Source organism: Chiloscyllium plagiosum, chromosome 3 (assembly GCF_004010195.1).
Source record: "Chiloscyllium plagiosum isolate BGI_BamShark_2017 chromosome 3, ASM401019v2, whole genome shotgun sequence".
In the NCBI taxonomy this organism is placed as follows: Eukaryota; Metazoa; Chordata; class Chondrichthyes; order Orectolobiformes; family Hemiscylliidae; genus Chiloscyllium; species Chiloscyllium plagiosum.
Window position 1 is genome coordinate 80481705 of NC_057712.1, and position 13086 is coordinate 80494790.

Consider the following 13086-nt stretch of genomic DNA (forward strand, 5'->3'; position numbering starts at 1 on the left):
AAAGAAACTATTTTACAGTCCTTTTCGGTTCTGAAGAAGAAACATACTGGACTTGAAACATTAACTCTATTTTTCTCTCCACACATTCTGTCAGCCCTGCTGTATTTCTTCAGCATTCTCTGTGGCTGTTGTTGCCCAGTTATTGTTTAGATGCGTCCAAGTTTCTGTGATGTAGAATTAATAATAGGAGAAATTCAATTCATGAAAGGAGTCATTTGAAAACTGTTGAGCAAATTATTTTTATTAAACTAAGAATTTTATTTACAACAATGTATAGCACAAACCATCTTGGATATATTCAGAAACAGCACACACAAGGTTAGACACTCTAGCATGATCTGCAATGTTATGTACAACATAAAGGGAGACAATACTAAACATGTTTAATTTTCCCAGTACATCATCGAAATATGCTTCATAATAACAAATACTGTCAGAAAACAGATTGCCATTATTAGAAGGTATGAGCACTGGATTGCAAAAGCTCAGTAAACAACAACGAACATGAGCACTGTACACTTCTATACAACCAGAACATATTACAGCACAAAAGATGATCAGTCATCTCATTCATTTATGCTAACACTTTTCTGGGGTATCCCAACATTAAGCCCACTGATGTCTTCCATGCCCACAGCCCTGAGCCTTGCTGTACTTCAAGAAGTGTTGTCATATATGTCATTAATTATTTTACCACTTGCTGTTCATTATTGCTATTGTAATTTAGATGACCCCACACCCAGTTAGAAAGAGAAATACACTTGCATTCAAAATGACAGGTGTGGTTTATTGTGCCTCATTACACACGTTTTCAATCAATCATGCTTTAGGGCATTTTTCGAAACAGTACACAAGTTTAAAAGACCTTTCATGCAAAATTCATGCAAACTGTTCACCAACTGTAGCTCCTTTAGCATGAATTAATGCTTTAAATATGCAGAAGCAACTCACAGTGATGCACTGATAATTTGACATTTGTGAGTTCCTATATTTATATTCAACTATTCAGTAACGAGTTCACTGTACAAGATGATGTATAACTCAATTTGAATATACATTACAAGACATGCTGCTAATCAGCATGCTCTTTTAATAGTTGTGAGGTACCTTGACATTAATCAAAGGTGAGCCAATATTTGACTACAGAGGTACAAGAGAAAGTGGTGAAATGGTCACAAGGCTACCTGTTACACATGACTGTTCTGGCATTCACTTTAAGGGGGCGACAGTGAGGAGCTTCAGTCACTGGCAGCGCAAATCGTAAATTTAGGTCATGAAAATAATCTCATGGATGATGTGGACCCAGATTTGTGCTGTCAGTACTAAGGATTCTGCATTGGCAACTCTTAAATAAATCTCTGAAAATACAAATGTTACTTTATCTGCACATGCTGTTAACTTTAAGGACTTCAAAGACTGCCAAAAGATCAGCCAGTAGATATATTATTTACATTAAAATTGTGATGAACCAGTTAAACAGCAATAACTTTATTTTTAGCAGATATTGAACACTTACTTGTAAAGAGGCACTATTCTTCCCCAAACTCAGTTCCCCCTTCCTCCCTTCTATTCTTTCTGTTCATATATTCTTTTCCTCTTGATGTAGTATCTTTGTTGTCTGAGATTTGCTACACTTGGCTTATGCCATGATATCACAACACAGTAAGGTAAAGATGCAGATCCCCCAGAACCATGTCAGCCAAAAGGGGGATTGAACCCACATTGTTGATGTTATTCTGCATCACACTTCAGCAATCTTAGCTCACTGATCCCTAACCTAATATTCAGAGTCTTAAAACTCAACATTATCACTACTGATGAATATACCTTGCCTTCTCTTTTACTATTATCAACCTTGGTTTCCTGATAAAAGTAAGATAATTCAAGGATACCAAACTCTAAGGCTGGAAAATTATAAATGTGTAAAAGAAACATATGTGTGCATGTACTGTATAACTTGTAGAAAAGGCAATTGGAGAGATAGTTAGATGTAATTGATTCTGAATAAGTCAATTTTCAAAGATCAGGCAGATATTTAATGTCTTTAAATGATTAACTTCTAGAAAAAACACTTTGCACCATTTCTCATGTCTGCTGCCCTAGTCATATATTGTGAACCTGGATTCTATAATTGCTTTATTTTTTCTCAAAAATACACTATGTTCCCTGCAGCTTTAACTGTTCATTTTTTTTTAATCAACACCAGTTTATAAATTCATATATTTACATTTGAAACTAAACTTTGCCATTTTCTCTTAAATTCTTAGTCTTACATTTTCTGACTTTTCAAACATATTATAAATCTTTTCAGCTCAGCACAATCGAAAACTTAATGTTTAACATATGTTTTAGTTGTTTAAATTTGATGTAAACAATTAAGTAAATAAAATGATCATTTTCTTAAACCAAACAAACACAAATAAATAGACACAGTAGATAGAAAACTACACTGATGATCACTTGATTTGTAATTAGATTTTAAAATTAACATATTATGAGTGCATTATTCAAGTGTAAACTTGAATCATTTAAAATTTTCATTTTATGTACACCAGAAATTTACAGTATGTGCCTAACAGTTTACTTGGAATGTAGTGTATGTATTTGTAACAAATTGTCCCTATTCAAGACAGTTGAGGCCTTCGGTGACAAGACTGCAAGTGTTGTTCCCAGACAGCTGCAAGATGGTTTATTTCTTAATCTTGCACTGAGTGTGGTGTACAAGGTGCCATATATGGTTATATGAGGAAAGATTTTTTCAGCATTAAAGAAAGGAATGCTTTGGTGAAGATTACATAACATAACACCTAACACAGGAAAGTGATAATCCACGTGCAATGTCCTCAGACAGCACTGGTTCTCTACCTGTACTTTATGATAACTATTCATAAGCATTAAACATGAAATGAAAATTGATGAAATGTGCAATTTATTGCAATTTTGAAAGATGAAAAATACATGCGTTCTCGTACCTTGATTATTTGACTTTCGAGAGCATAATGTACCAAAATATTCTGGACTTAGAATCCCTTCAGTGTGGAAACAGGCCTTTCAGCCAACAAGTCCACAACGACCCTCCGAAGATTCTCCCACCCAAACCCATTACTCTATATTTACCCCAGACTAATGCACCTAACCTACATATCCCTGAAAACTATAGGCAATTTAGCATGATCAATTCACCTAACCTGCACATCTTTGGATTGTGGGAGGAAGCCCATGTAGACACAGGGAGAATATGCAAACTCCACACAGACAGTCACCCAAGGCTGGAATCAAATCCAAGTCCCTGGAGCTGTGAGGCATCAATGCTAACCACTGAGCCACCGTGCTGCCCTAACTTGGAACATTTTTTTTGTTCCCTGGCCATAAAGCAGGTACATGTTCCAACTGATTCACAGTTTTAATAAATGTTTAGTGGATCTGAAAACCCTGCTACAAGAAATGCATTAAAGAAATGCACCAAAAAAGAAATGCAATCCCACAGAATAAGATACTTATAATTTGACTTTGCAAGATAAGTCATGCAACAACAGTTGCAATTCAGTGCAAGCGGCAGACTGTCAGATGAAAACTATTTTTTCTGATTTAAATTCAAGAGATTAAGAACAAGACCTGTTTAAGGATGCAGGATGTACATGACTGTGATCCCAAATACGTTTAGGTCAATCACTGCTCATGCAGCTAAAAACTTCAAATCAACAAAGGATATCTTACTTATACAATGCATTCAATGTCTGGCTTTTAGTTTACATGCATATGTACAAAAACTGTTCCTCCTGATTTATATTTGTGAAACAGGGCATTGTGACGTATTGATTCTACCATTGAGTTGGTCCTCAAAATCTAGAAAATAGGTATGCAACACTGCAAGTCCCAGTGAGTACCAGAGACAGAAAGTTAAGAAATCATAAAAACATAAATGTTTTTATAATCTGCCACTGAGACAAAATCATACACTGTGACTTGGGAATGCCTCAAGAATATTTAAATCCACATTTTTGTGGTAGGAAGAGTAAGACTTTGCATTTTCTTGATGAGGCAAGTGTACAAATAAAGCTTGGATTGGAGAGAATATTGGTTTTGATTTTGACCTCAGGGCATGAAAGCAGTTTTCCAAAATATTTGGCATGTACAACACCATTGTGTGCACGTTTGTGCCAGCATTCATCTATAAGTATGAAGCAGTACCAATGATATTTAGGTGGGCTTTATGTATTCATTCCAAGATTGGACAAAGTCAGGACAGCATTGGCCTTGACAGTGGGATGAAAAGCCAGGTACAACCTTGACTTGGCCGTATGGGGAAGGCCAACTGTATTTTCTGGGCAGAAGTGGGTACTGCAGATGCTGGAGATTAGAGTCAAGATTAGAGTGGTGCTGGAAAAACACCCGATGAAGGGCTTTTGCCTGAAATGTCGATTTTCCTGCTCCTCGGATGCCAACTGTATTTTCTGTCCATCTAATAGCAAATTAGCTGGCATCAGGGCTTCTGTCATTTTAAGAGGTGAAACCCTGCCTTTAAGAGCTGCCGGACAATTGGGGGTTCTAGCAGAACCACCACAACTGAGAGGCTCTATCCTCATCAAGCCTTGGGGAAAGCTGCCAGATTTCGCCATGCAGTCTCCCAATGTGGTGGGGGACCCACTTGTCATTGGTGGAATGCAGGCAAAGGCATTGGCTGCACAAGTGACACAGTTTACCTCTGGTCGAGAAGGCCAGCCTTCACCTTCCTTACTGTTAGTAAATGCCCTGTCAGTGGGAAGACAACAGACACACCAACCTTGCCTTCTCTTCTGATTCTAACCCTGCTCTCCCCCATGTCCCACCCTGCTCCTACAAACTCCATGAAACAATCCCCAAATCCACAAAGATGTGCCATTTTTAAAAGTCTAGCCATTTACTATTGCAACCATCTGCAAATGCCACACTGAGAAGGCCAGTGTATTGTTTTCTCTTTTATTTTTAATGTGTATGTTAAACCTGATGAAACATTAAGTTTATTAATACTAAATGACTTGTTTATTACTAAATATTAGTGCGCTTGTTTCAATTTGCAAAGTAGTTGTTTAATTTCTTGATATTTGTAGAACATTTTTAGATTTATGCAAAGAAATAAGTTTAAAAAATGCTGGAAATGCACAAATACATTACAATCTGTATGTGATAGGAAAAGGCGGGCCAGAGTTCCAAAATTACAAAAATACCTAAATGATCTCATTTAACATGCAATTTCTGGACTTTTCATGCAAATAAACATATTGACCACACAAATAACTACCAAATAACCTAAATGCCGCCTAACAATAAATCAAGTCAACTAAAAGGGAAATTAGCACTGACTAACACTGACAGGGTCTCAATGCATTATCATCTATTTTTAGAGGCATTGTGGTAGAACTCAACCTTGAATGATCATGTACAATGGGATAACAGTGAGTCGGCAGGCCATTTTACATCTCTCTAACTTTAGTTTCTGCAAATTAAAGTTAAAATAGTCTACCAGCTCATGACCACCTACTTTACACTATTGTACAAAATTTAGGTGAACTCCATTGATATTAGAAATCTTTATAGATAGTATAGAATAACAAACATAGAATAAAAAAATCTGTATCATTTGGAGGTCATGATTCTGTTAGCATAAATTACTGCATCTTAAAATTAAAATAGGTAATTTTTTAATTATTAAGTTTGCATTTTAAAGTTAACTATTACCAGCCTTTGACATTGAAGTCATTCCTATGGTTAGATTATAACTCTAACTGTTACCAAATGGGAAAAAATAATGAAGTAAGAAAATTATCAACCAGAAATTCTTCACTCTTCCTCAACATTTTGCAACCATATATTCCAATTTCCAGGCCAATTATATGCCATTATTAACTTTCAGAAAGCAGTGTATGCCCCCAGTGAGTTAGTCATGTTTACATGACCAAAAATAGTTGAACTAAATGAAGCTTTTCTTTTGCAGTGTCTGTGCTGCAGGGAGCTTCTTGGTTTATGAAGTTCAGATGTTCTGTCAGCAGCGTGAGGTTGGGAAATGACCCTTAATATTTTAAGACATGTAGCAACATACATGAGGCATCAACTGCCAATGATCAGGTAAGATGGCATGGTGCAATTTCACAAATACCTTTATCTCAATATTCCAAAGTTTCAGTAATGAAAAAAAGATGAAAACTGATATAAAATGAGAAAATGCTGGTAATATATGGCAGATCTATTCATCTCTAAAATGCACTGGAAACAACATTAATCAGTCTTTTCTCTTTTGAACATCTGAGTATTTCCAGAAATTTCTGCTTTTAGTTTTCAAAGTCTTATTTTATCCCTACTGAGCAACAGCACATAGGGACTACGTATATATATATATAAAATATATATATATATCTTCAGATTGCAATATTATTTGACCCTGTGAATATCAACTGTTACAATATTATAATGACTGTATTTACAAATTATATTGGCAACAAGTATTCAGAAATGAGCACCATGGGTATTGAAATATTAGTCCCCCATTGTGTAACAAGGATGAATAATCAAACAAGTTAATCTAATCTGTAGTGGAAAATTATTGGGCAGAAAAACTAAGGAAAGTGGTATTCTTGACAAACTGGGGAAGCATTCAATCATGTTCAGGAAAAAAAAGAGAAGTCATTTTGATTGGAGTTGGACTGAACCAGTCAGCAATGAGTTATTATTTCATCTAATAATTTAAATGGTTAATACAATCTAATGGCAATTTACTAAGCTCAACCTTTGTTATATGAGGAAATTTGCAAAATGCTGTTGATTATATCACCTTGCTTCCTAAATTCACCTGCTCAATATTGTGCATTGAACGTGTAGCACATTGTAAAAACATAAAAAACATTATTCACTGAATTACTATTCCTATCAGCTATTCCAGCACTTTGATAGTTTCAATTCTTTTTTCCTCACTCTTTTCCCTCTTTCTTTCATGAACGTTTTGGCTACTTGATGTATGAAACAGGTTGTCATTATCTCTTTTCAGTGACCATTTTTCATCTTAAAGTCTTGACACGATGTCTCTGCCCTCTCAATGGAGAGGCTGGACTGCGCAGAGTGGCTGCTGAATCCTGGTTGAAAATTGGATCAGTGGAGGTGTTACTGCAGCCCAAGTATGTGGGCCTCTCTGCTGGTTAGTGCCATATTGCTCTTTATGAGGTACAGCAAATGATGCGCAAAATGCTGGTGCATTTCATATTGGGAGTTAAAATGGATCTTGTAAAATGCATAGCGCACTCTGCCATATTAGGAGTTAATTGGGAAAACATATGCTAAATGGTCAGATTTTCTGAGATATTAGGAATTAACTCTGTTTCAAATCAGTTACTCTCACACTGACTTTTGCCTTCAGTTCCTGACTCCTGCCACTTCTTGATTTCCAGGATTTATTCCAAGTTCCCACTCTCTGGTATTAAAAGTAAATATTTTGACACCAGCTTTGGCTTTGACAGATTTGAATATCCTGAACTGCATAACAACACTACTCATTTTCTGTGAGCAGTATTACCATTAAATAACATTACAAGCAATTTGAGACCTTTAAACCTGTTTACTATGGGTGATTCATTGAATCAGGGTATTTAATAAATACAGTTGACTCAGTGTCAAATCTTTATCCCAGGTGGTATTTAATTAGGACAAGGTGCAGTTTTCTAGGTCCATTTCCAGAGACAGGTGTTCTTTTAAAACAAAGTTTCCATCCTGTGTTTGCACATTATACAGCTTGTTTGCAGTTTTTTTTGTCAAACTTATGAGTTTTAATCTCAAAGCAAACGCCATAACTGATATGTTTTCATGCCACTTTTTTTTTGAATAAACATCTAGTGATTTTCACCAGGTGAGATATGAAACAAAATGGATGTGGATCGATCGACTTCCTAACTTCTAGACACTGTTAATTTTATACACAACGTTCATTAATTTCTGAATGAATCCTTATTACACAGAACTTCTTCTTTTCATTAGCCCTCTGACAGCAGACAAGCTGTGCAGTCCTGTAGACACGGAGCTAATCGTAGATCTGTGCAAATTACACACACAACCATTTGAAAAATTTTCAGGAAGCCTATTGGGAGATGCATCACTCTGTTCAATGCAAGTGTTGGATGTGGATATATCTCTGGGGATGATCATAGGAATTGAATAATGCAACTTTTCACGACTCTTATACCAGAGACATGAACACATGGAGTGAAAATGAAGAACCTCTGCATACATGTTGCGGAAGTTGCCAGAAGTTTCTGTTGTACGGATGGTACTTTGTCCATTTCTTATTAGCAAGGCTTTCTGCTCTGCATCTCGTTTTTCATCTTCTGCATTCATCGTCATGAACCTCAGAACTACCAGGTTGAGGAATGCTCCAATTACTGTGAGGCCTGTCAAAATGTAGACAAAGCTAAACGCCACATAGTGAGGGTTCTTTTGAAGAGCATCGTGCTTCTGTAGAGCCACATAATCCCCAAAACCGATGGTAGTGAGTGTGATGAAGCAATAGTAATAAGCATGGAAAAATGTCCAATCCTCATAATATGAGAATGCGGCAGCCCCAATACACAGGGTGCTAATGCAGGAGAAAAAGCCAATGATGACCATGTTTGCCATGGAGACTTCTGTTCGTTTCATCCTCAGGCACTTCTTGATTCTATGTAAGAGGTACTTGACAAATGTATTGATTCGTTCTCCCATGCTTTGAAACATGACCAGGGTGAGTGGGATCCCAAGCAGAGCATAAAACATACAGAAAATTTTCCCTCCATCAGTGCTGGGAGCAGCATGGCCATACCCTGCCAAAGAAAAATGTACATCATCATTCATTTGGTCTATGTGGGACACAATATCAATAAAGCACGTTTTATTAGAGTAATCAGGAAACATTGCATTAAAGGATCCAATTGCATGGCTGCTGCAAACCAGTCTTTTCAATAATATTAGATCAGATATATTTTCTCTAAAAATGTCATTGAAAAATTTGGTGAATGTAATGCAGGGAGAACCCATTTTATTTACATGTCACATTCCTGCTAGCAGACAAAACAACTGACAGATTGAATAGATGCTAACTGCTACAGTTGGGAAGAGAAAAATACAGTGAACACTGGAGGTCTGGAAAAACCTCAGAAAATGCTGGAAATGCTCAGCAGGTCAACAGCATCTGAGGAGTCAGAAACAGAGTTAATGTATCAGGTCAATAACCTTTTATCAGAACTGTGAGTCCTTGAGATGAGAGGGTTTTTAAGCAAGACAGAGAAATAGGTGGAGGAAGAGGAATGAAGAAAGGGAATTCCTGTAAAAGGATGGAAGGCAGGCAAGGCTAATTGACAAAAAGAATGATAGTGCAAGGAAAAAGATACAGTAAAAAGATAAAGTTAAAATAAACAAAAGTGGTGTAATTAAAAAGGTGTAAATGAGAAAAGCAGAATTCATACCAATAGCTGCCATCTAAAATAAGTGGACAGACAGTGAACTGATAAGACTGGAAAAAGCATCATTGAAAGATGCAGTGCTTTTTCTGGAATTTGAATTGAACATCATTGTAACATTGCAGCAGCCAAGGACAGGAAGATCAGACTGAAGTGGAGGAAAGAACTAAAATCGCAGGTAACCAAATGCTCAAGAATACAACTGTGGAATGAATGGAGATGTTCTGCAAAGCATTTGCAAAAGATATCTTCTATCCCCTACAGTCTCCCCCACAATATGAGCAGTAAAGGCATGTTGATTGAAATACAAGCAAATCTCGATTCAAAAGGAAAAGGATTTGGGATTTGGCATGTGAAGGAAGGAGAGATGATCGGATTGAATCTGGTGGGGTGTTGGCTGGGACATAGATGTCTGGTTTGGGTGTTGGGGGCTGGTTCAAAGTCTGAGAGATGTAGTGGTCTTGGGTGAGGTGTAGTTAAGGTGAGGGGCGAGATAAGATTGGGGTATGGTGAATCGCACATTGCTGAATGTGGGAACATCACATACGGGGAAGCTTTCAAAACATTCCTCTTTATTCACCAAGACCAAAATCAAACAGAAATGAAATAAGCAGAGGCTGCATTTGTCTTCAGGAATAGAAATGATCTGCTTGCAAAATGCCTGCCAATATTTTTACAAGTAATGAATGATCTCATCTACAGGAATCAGGTGTCAATTAAACTCTGTCTGGCTCATAGCACTGAATGCTATTGCACTTCCTCATATTCCAGATGACATTTGCCCTTCTCAATGTCCTCATCTTCCTCCTCAGAACACTGCACCTCCTCTCCCAGCTCATCAGTCTCTATCAAGTAGGGAGAAAATTCTGCCCTATGATCTCAATACCCCACTCAGGATCATGCCCAACAATGGCTTGTAGCAGTGACAGCAGGAGGGTACCTCATCAGCATACAGCCTATTCTGAGAGATGGTAATGCCCAAGCAAGGATGCTTTTTTCAGTCGGTTCTTGGTGAGTGCATGTTGCTGGCAAGACCTGCATTTATTACCCATCCTAAATTACTCTTGACCCCAGGTAGTGGTCAGTCACCTCATGAATCTCGAGAGTCCATTTGGTATAGATATAGGATTTAGAGTAGGAATTCTAGGATTTTGCCTGAATTAAAATAAAAGTACAGCTGTACGGTTCCAAGTCAGGACGGTGTTTGGCTTGGAGAGAAGTTTGCAGGTTGGGGAGTTCTCATGCCGCTGGTGATCTTGCCCTGCATGGTAGCTCAGTTTGCCAGTTTTAATGGTGCCTTCAAAGGAGATTACTGCATTGCATGTTATAAATGGTAAACACTACTGCTACAGAGTGCTTGTGGTGAATGGAATTGATGTTTAAGATAATGGATGGTGCGCTGATCAAACGGATGATCCCGAAAATATTTTAAACAAATGATTTCGAAGATTGTTTATCATAGAACATAGAACAGTACAACACAGGAATTGGACCGTTCAGCCTACCATGTCTGTGCTGACCATTATGTTATTCTATACTAATCCCATCTGCCAGCACATTGCACATATCCCTCTAATCCCTGCCTGTTCATGTGTCCGTCTAAATGCCTCTTAAATATTGCTATTGTATCTGCTTCTCCACCTCCCCCAGCAGTACATTCCAGGTACCTATCACCCTCTGTGGAAGAAACTGCCTCACACATCTCCTTTAAAATTTTGAGGAGAAAGTGAGGTCTGCAGATGCTGGACATCAGAGCTGAAAATGTGTTGTTGGAACAGCGCAGCAGGTCAGGCAGCATCCAGGGAACAGGAGAATCGATGTTTCGGGCATAAGCCCTTCTTCAAGAATTTCCCCTTCTGACCTTAAACTTATACCCCTACTATTTGACATTTCCACCCTGGCGAAAAGACTCAGACTCATGCCTCTCGTAATTTTATGTACTTTCATGAGGTTGCCTCTCAGTCTCCAACACTCTAATTAAAACAATTCCAATTTGTTCAACTTATCCATTTAACTTATAATTATCCTTATAATTAATACACTCCAGTCCTGGTAAACCACTTTGCACCCTCTCCAATGCCTCTGCACCCTTCCTATAGTGCAGTGACCACAACTGTATGCAATACTCCAAATATGACCTAAGTAACGTTTTATACAGCTCCAACATATCGTTAATACTCAATGCCCCAACCACTGAAGGCAAACGTTTGCACCCAGCCTTTACCACCTTATCCACTTGTGTTACCATTTTCAGGGAGCTACGAACTTGCACACCAAGATCTGTCTGTTTCTTAATGCTCCTAAGGATCCTGCTGTTTACTGTATACACTAAATTAAAACCCAATTATGTTATTTAGGAAGATGTAAAAGATTGCATAGTAATATTTAAAAAGAGTGGGGATTTGTACCACTGACCAACCTTTTTTCCTTACCCAGTGTTATTAAAGAAAGAACTCACATTCATCTCATATGCTGCTTCTATTGTGCAAACATGTAACTGCAGGTCATAGGCTGCGAGATACTTTGGGCCAAACTAATGGACAATGTGAAAAGTGTCGTATAGATTCAAGTTCATTTGTTCTCTTGCCTGTGACAATTTATTGCATATAAATATTCAGATGTAGCAGAAACCATCAACGGGATCTTGATCAGATGGGCCAATGGGCTGAGGAGTGGCAGATGGAGTTTAATTTAGATAAATGTGAGGTGCTGCATTTTGGGAAAGTAAATCAGAGCAGGACTTATACACTTAATGGGTAAAGTCGTAGGGAGTGTTGCTGAACAAAGAGAGTCTGGAGTGCAGGTTCATAGCTCTTTGAAAGGAGAGTCGCGGGTAGATAGGATAGTGAAGAAGGCGTTTGGTATGCTTTCCTTTATTGGTCAGAGTATTGAGTACAGGAGTTGGGAGATCACATTGTGGTTGCACAGGACATTGGTTAGACCACTTTTGGAATACTGTGTGCAATTCTTATCGGAAGGATGTCGTGAAACTTGAAAGGGTTCAGAAAACATTTACAAGGATGTTGCCATGATTGGAGGATTTGAGCTATAGGAAAAGGCTGAATAGGCTGGGGCCGTTTTCCTTGTAGTGTCAGAGGCTGAGGGATGACCTTATAGAGTTTATAAAATTATGAAGGCACGAATAGGATATGATTTGGAGATGTCGGTGTTGGACTGGAGTGTACAAAGTTAAAAATCACACAACACCAGGTTATAGTGCAACAGGTTTAACTGGAAGCACTAGCTTTCAGAGCGACACTCCTTCATCAGGTGATTGTGGAGGGCTCGATCGTAACACAGAATTTATAGCAAAAATTTGCAGTGTGATGTAACTGAAATTATACGTTGAAAAATTGATTGTCTGTTAAGCCTTTCATCTGTTAGAATACAGTGATAGTTTCACTTCTTTCATGTGTAAATCACAAAACTATTCTAACAGATGAAAGGCTTAACAGACAATCAATTCTTCAATGTATAATTTCAGTTACATCACACTGCAAATTTTTGCTATAAATCTTTGTTACGATCGAGCCCTCCACAATCACCCTGATGAAGGAGCGTCGCTCCGAAAGCTAGTGTACTTCCAATTAAACCTGTTGGACTATAACCTGGTGTTGTGTGATTTTTAACT

At 37.8% G+C, this 13086-nt stretch overlaps 1 protein-coding gene across 1 annotated transcript in view; it reads right to left on the reverse strand.

Annotated features, from left to right (window-relative positions):
- Positions 1–3296: 3296 nt before the first annotated feature.
- The window catches only part of kcnk3a (potassium channel, subfamily K, member 3a), an 89669-nt gene continuing 79879 nt past the window's right edge, over positions 3297–13086 (reverse strand). The window contains exon 2 of the mRNA XM_043685176.1: positions 3297–8819. Coding sequence (XP_043541111.1) covers positions 7975–8819 — 845 coding nt within the window. The 3' untranslated portion in view covers positions 3297–7974. The remainder of the gene's footprint in view (positions 8820–13086) is intronic.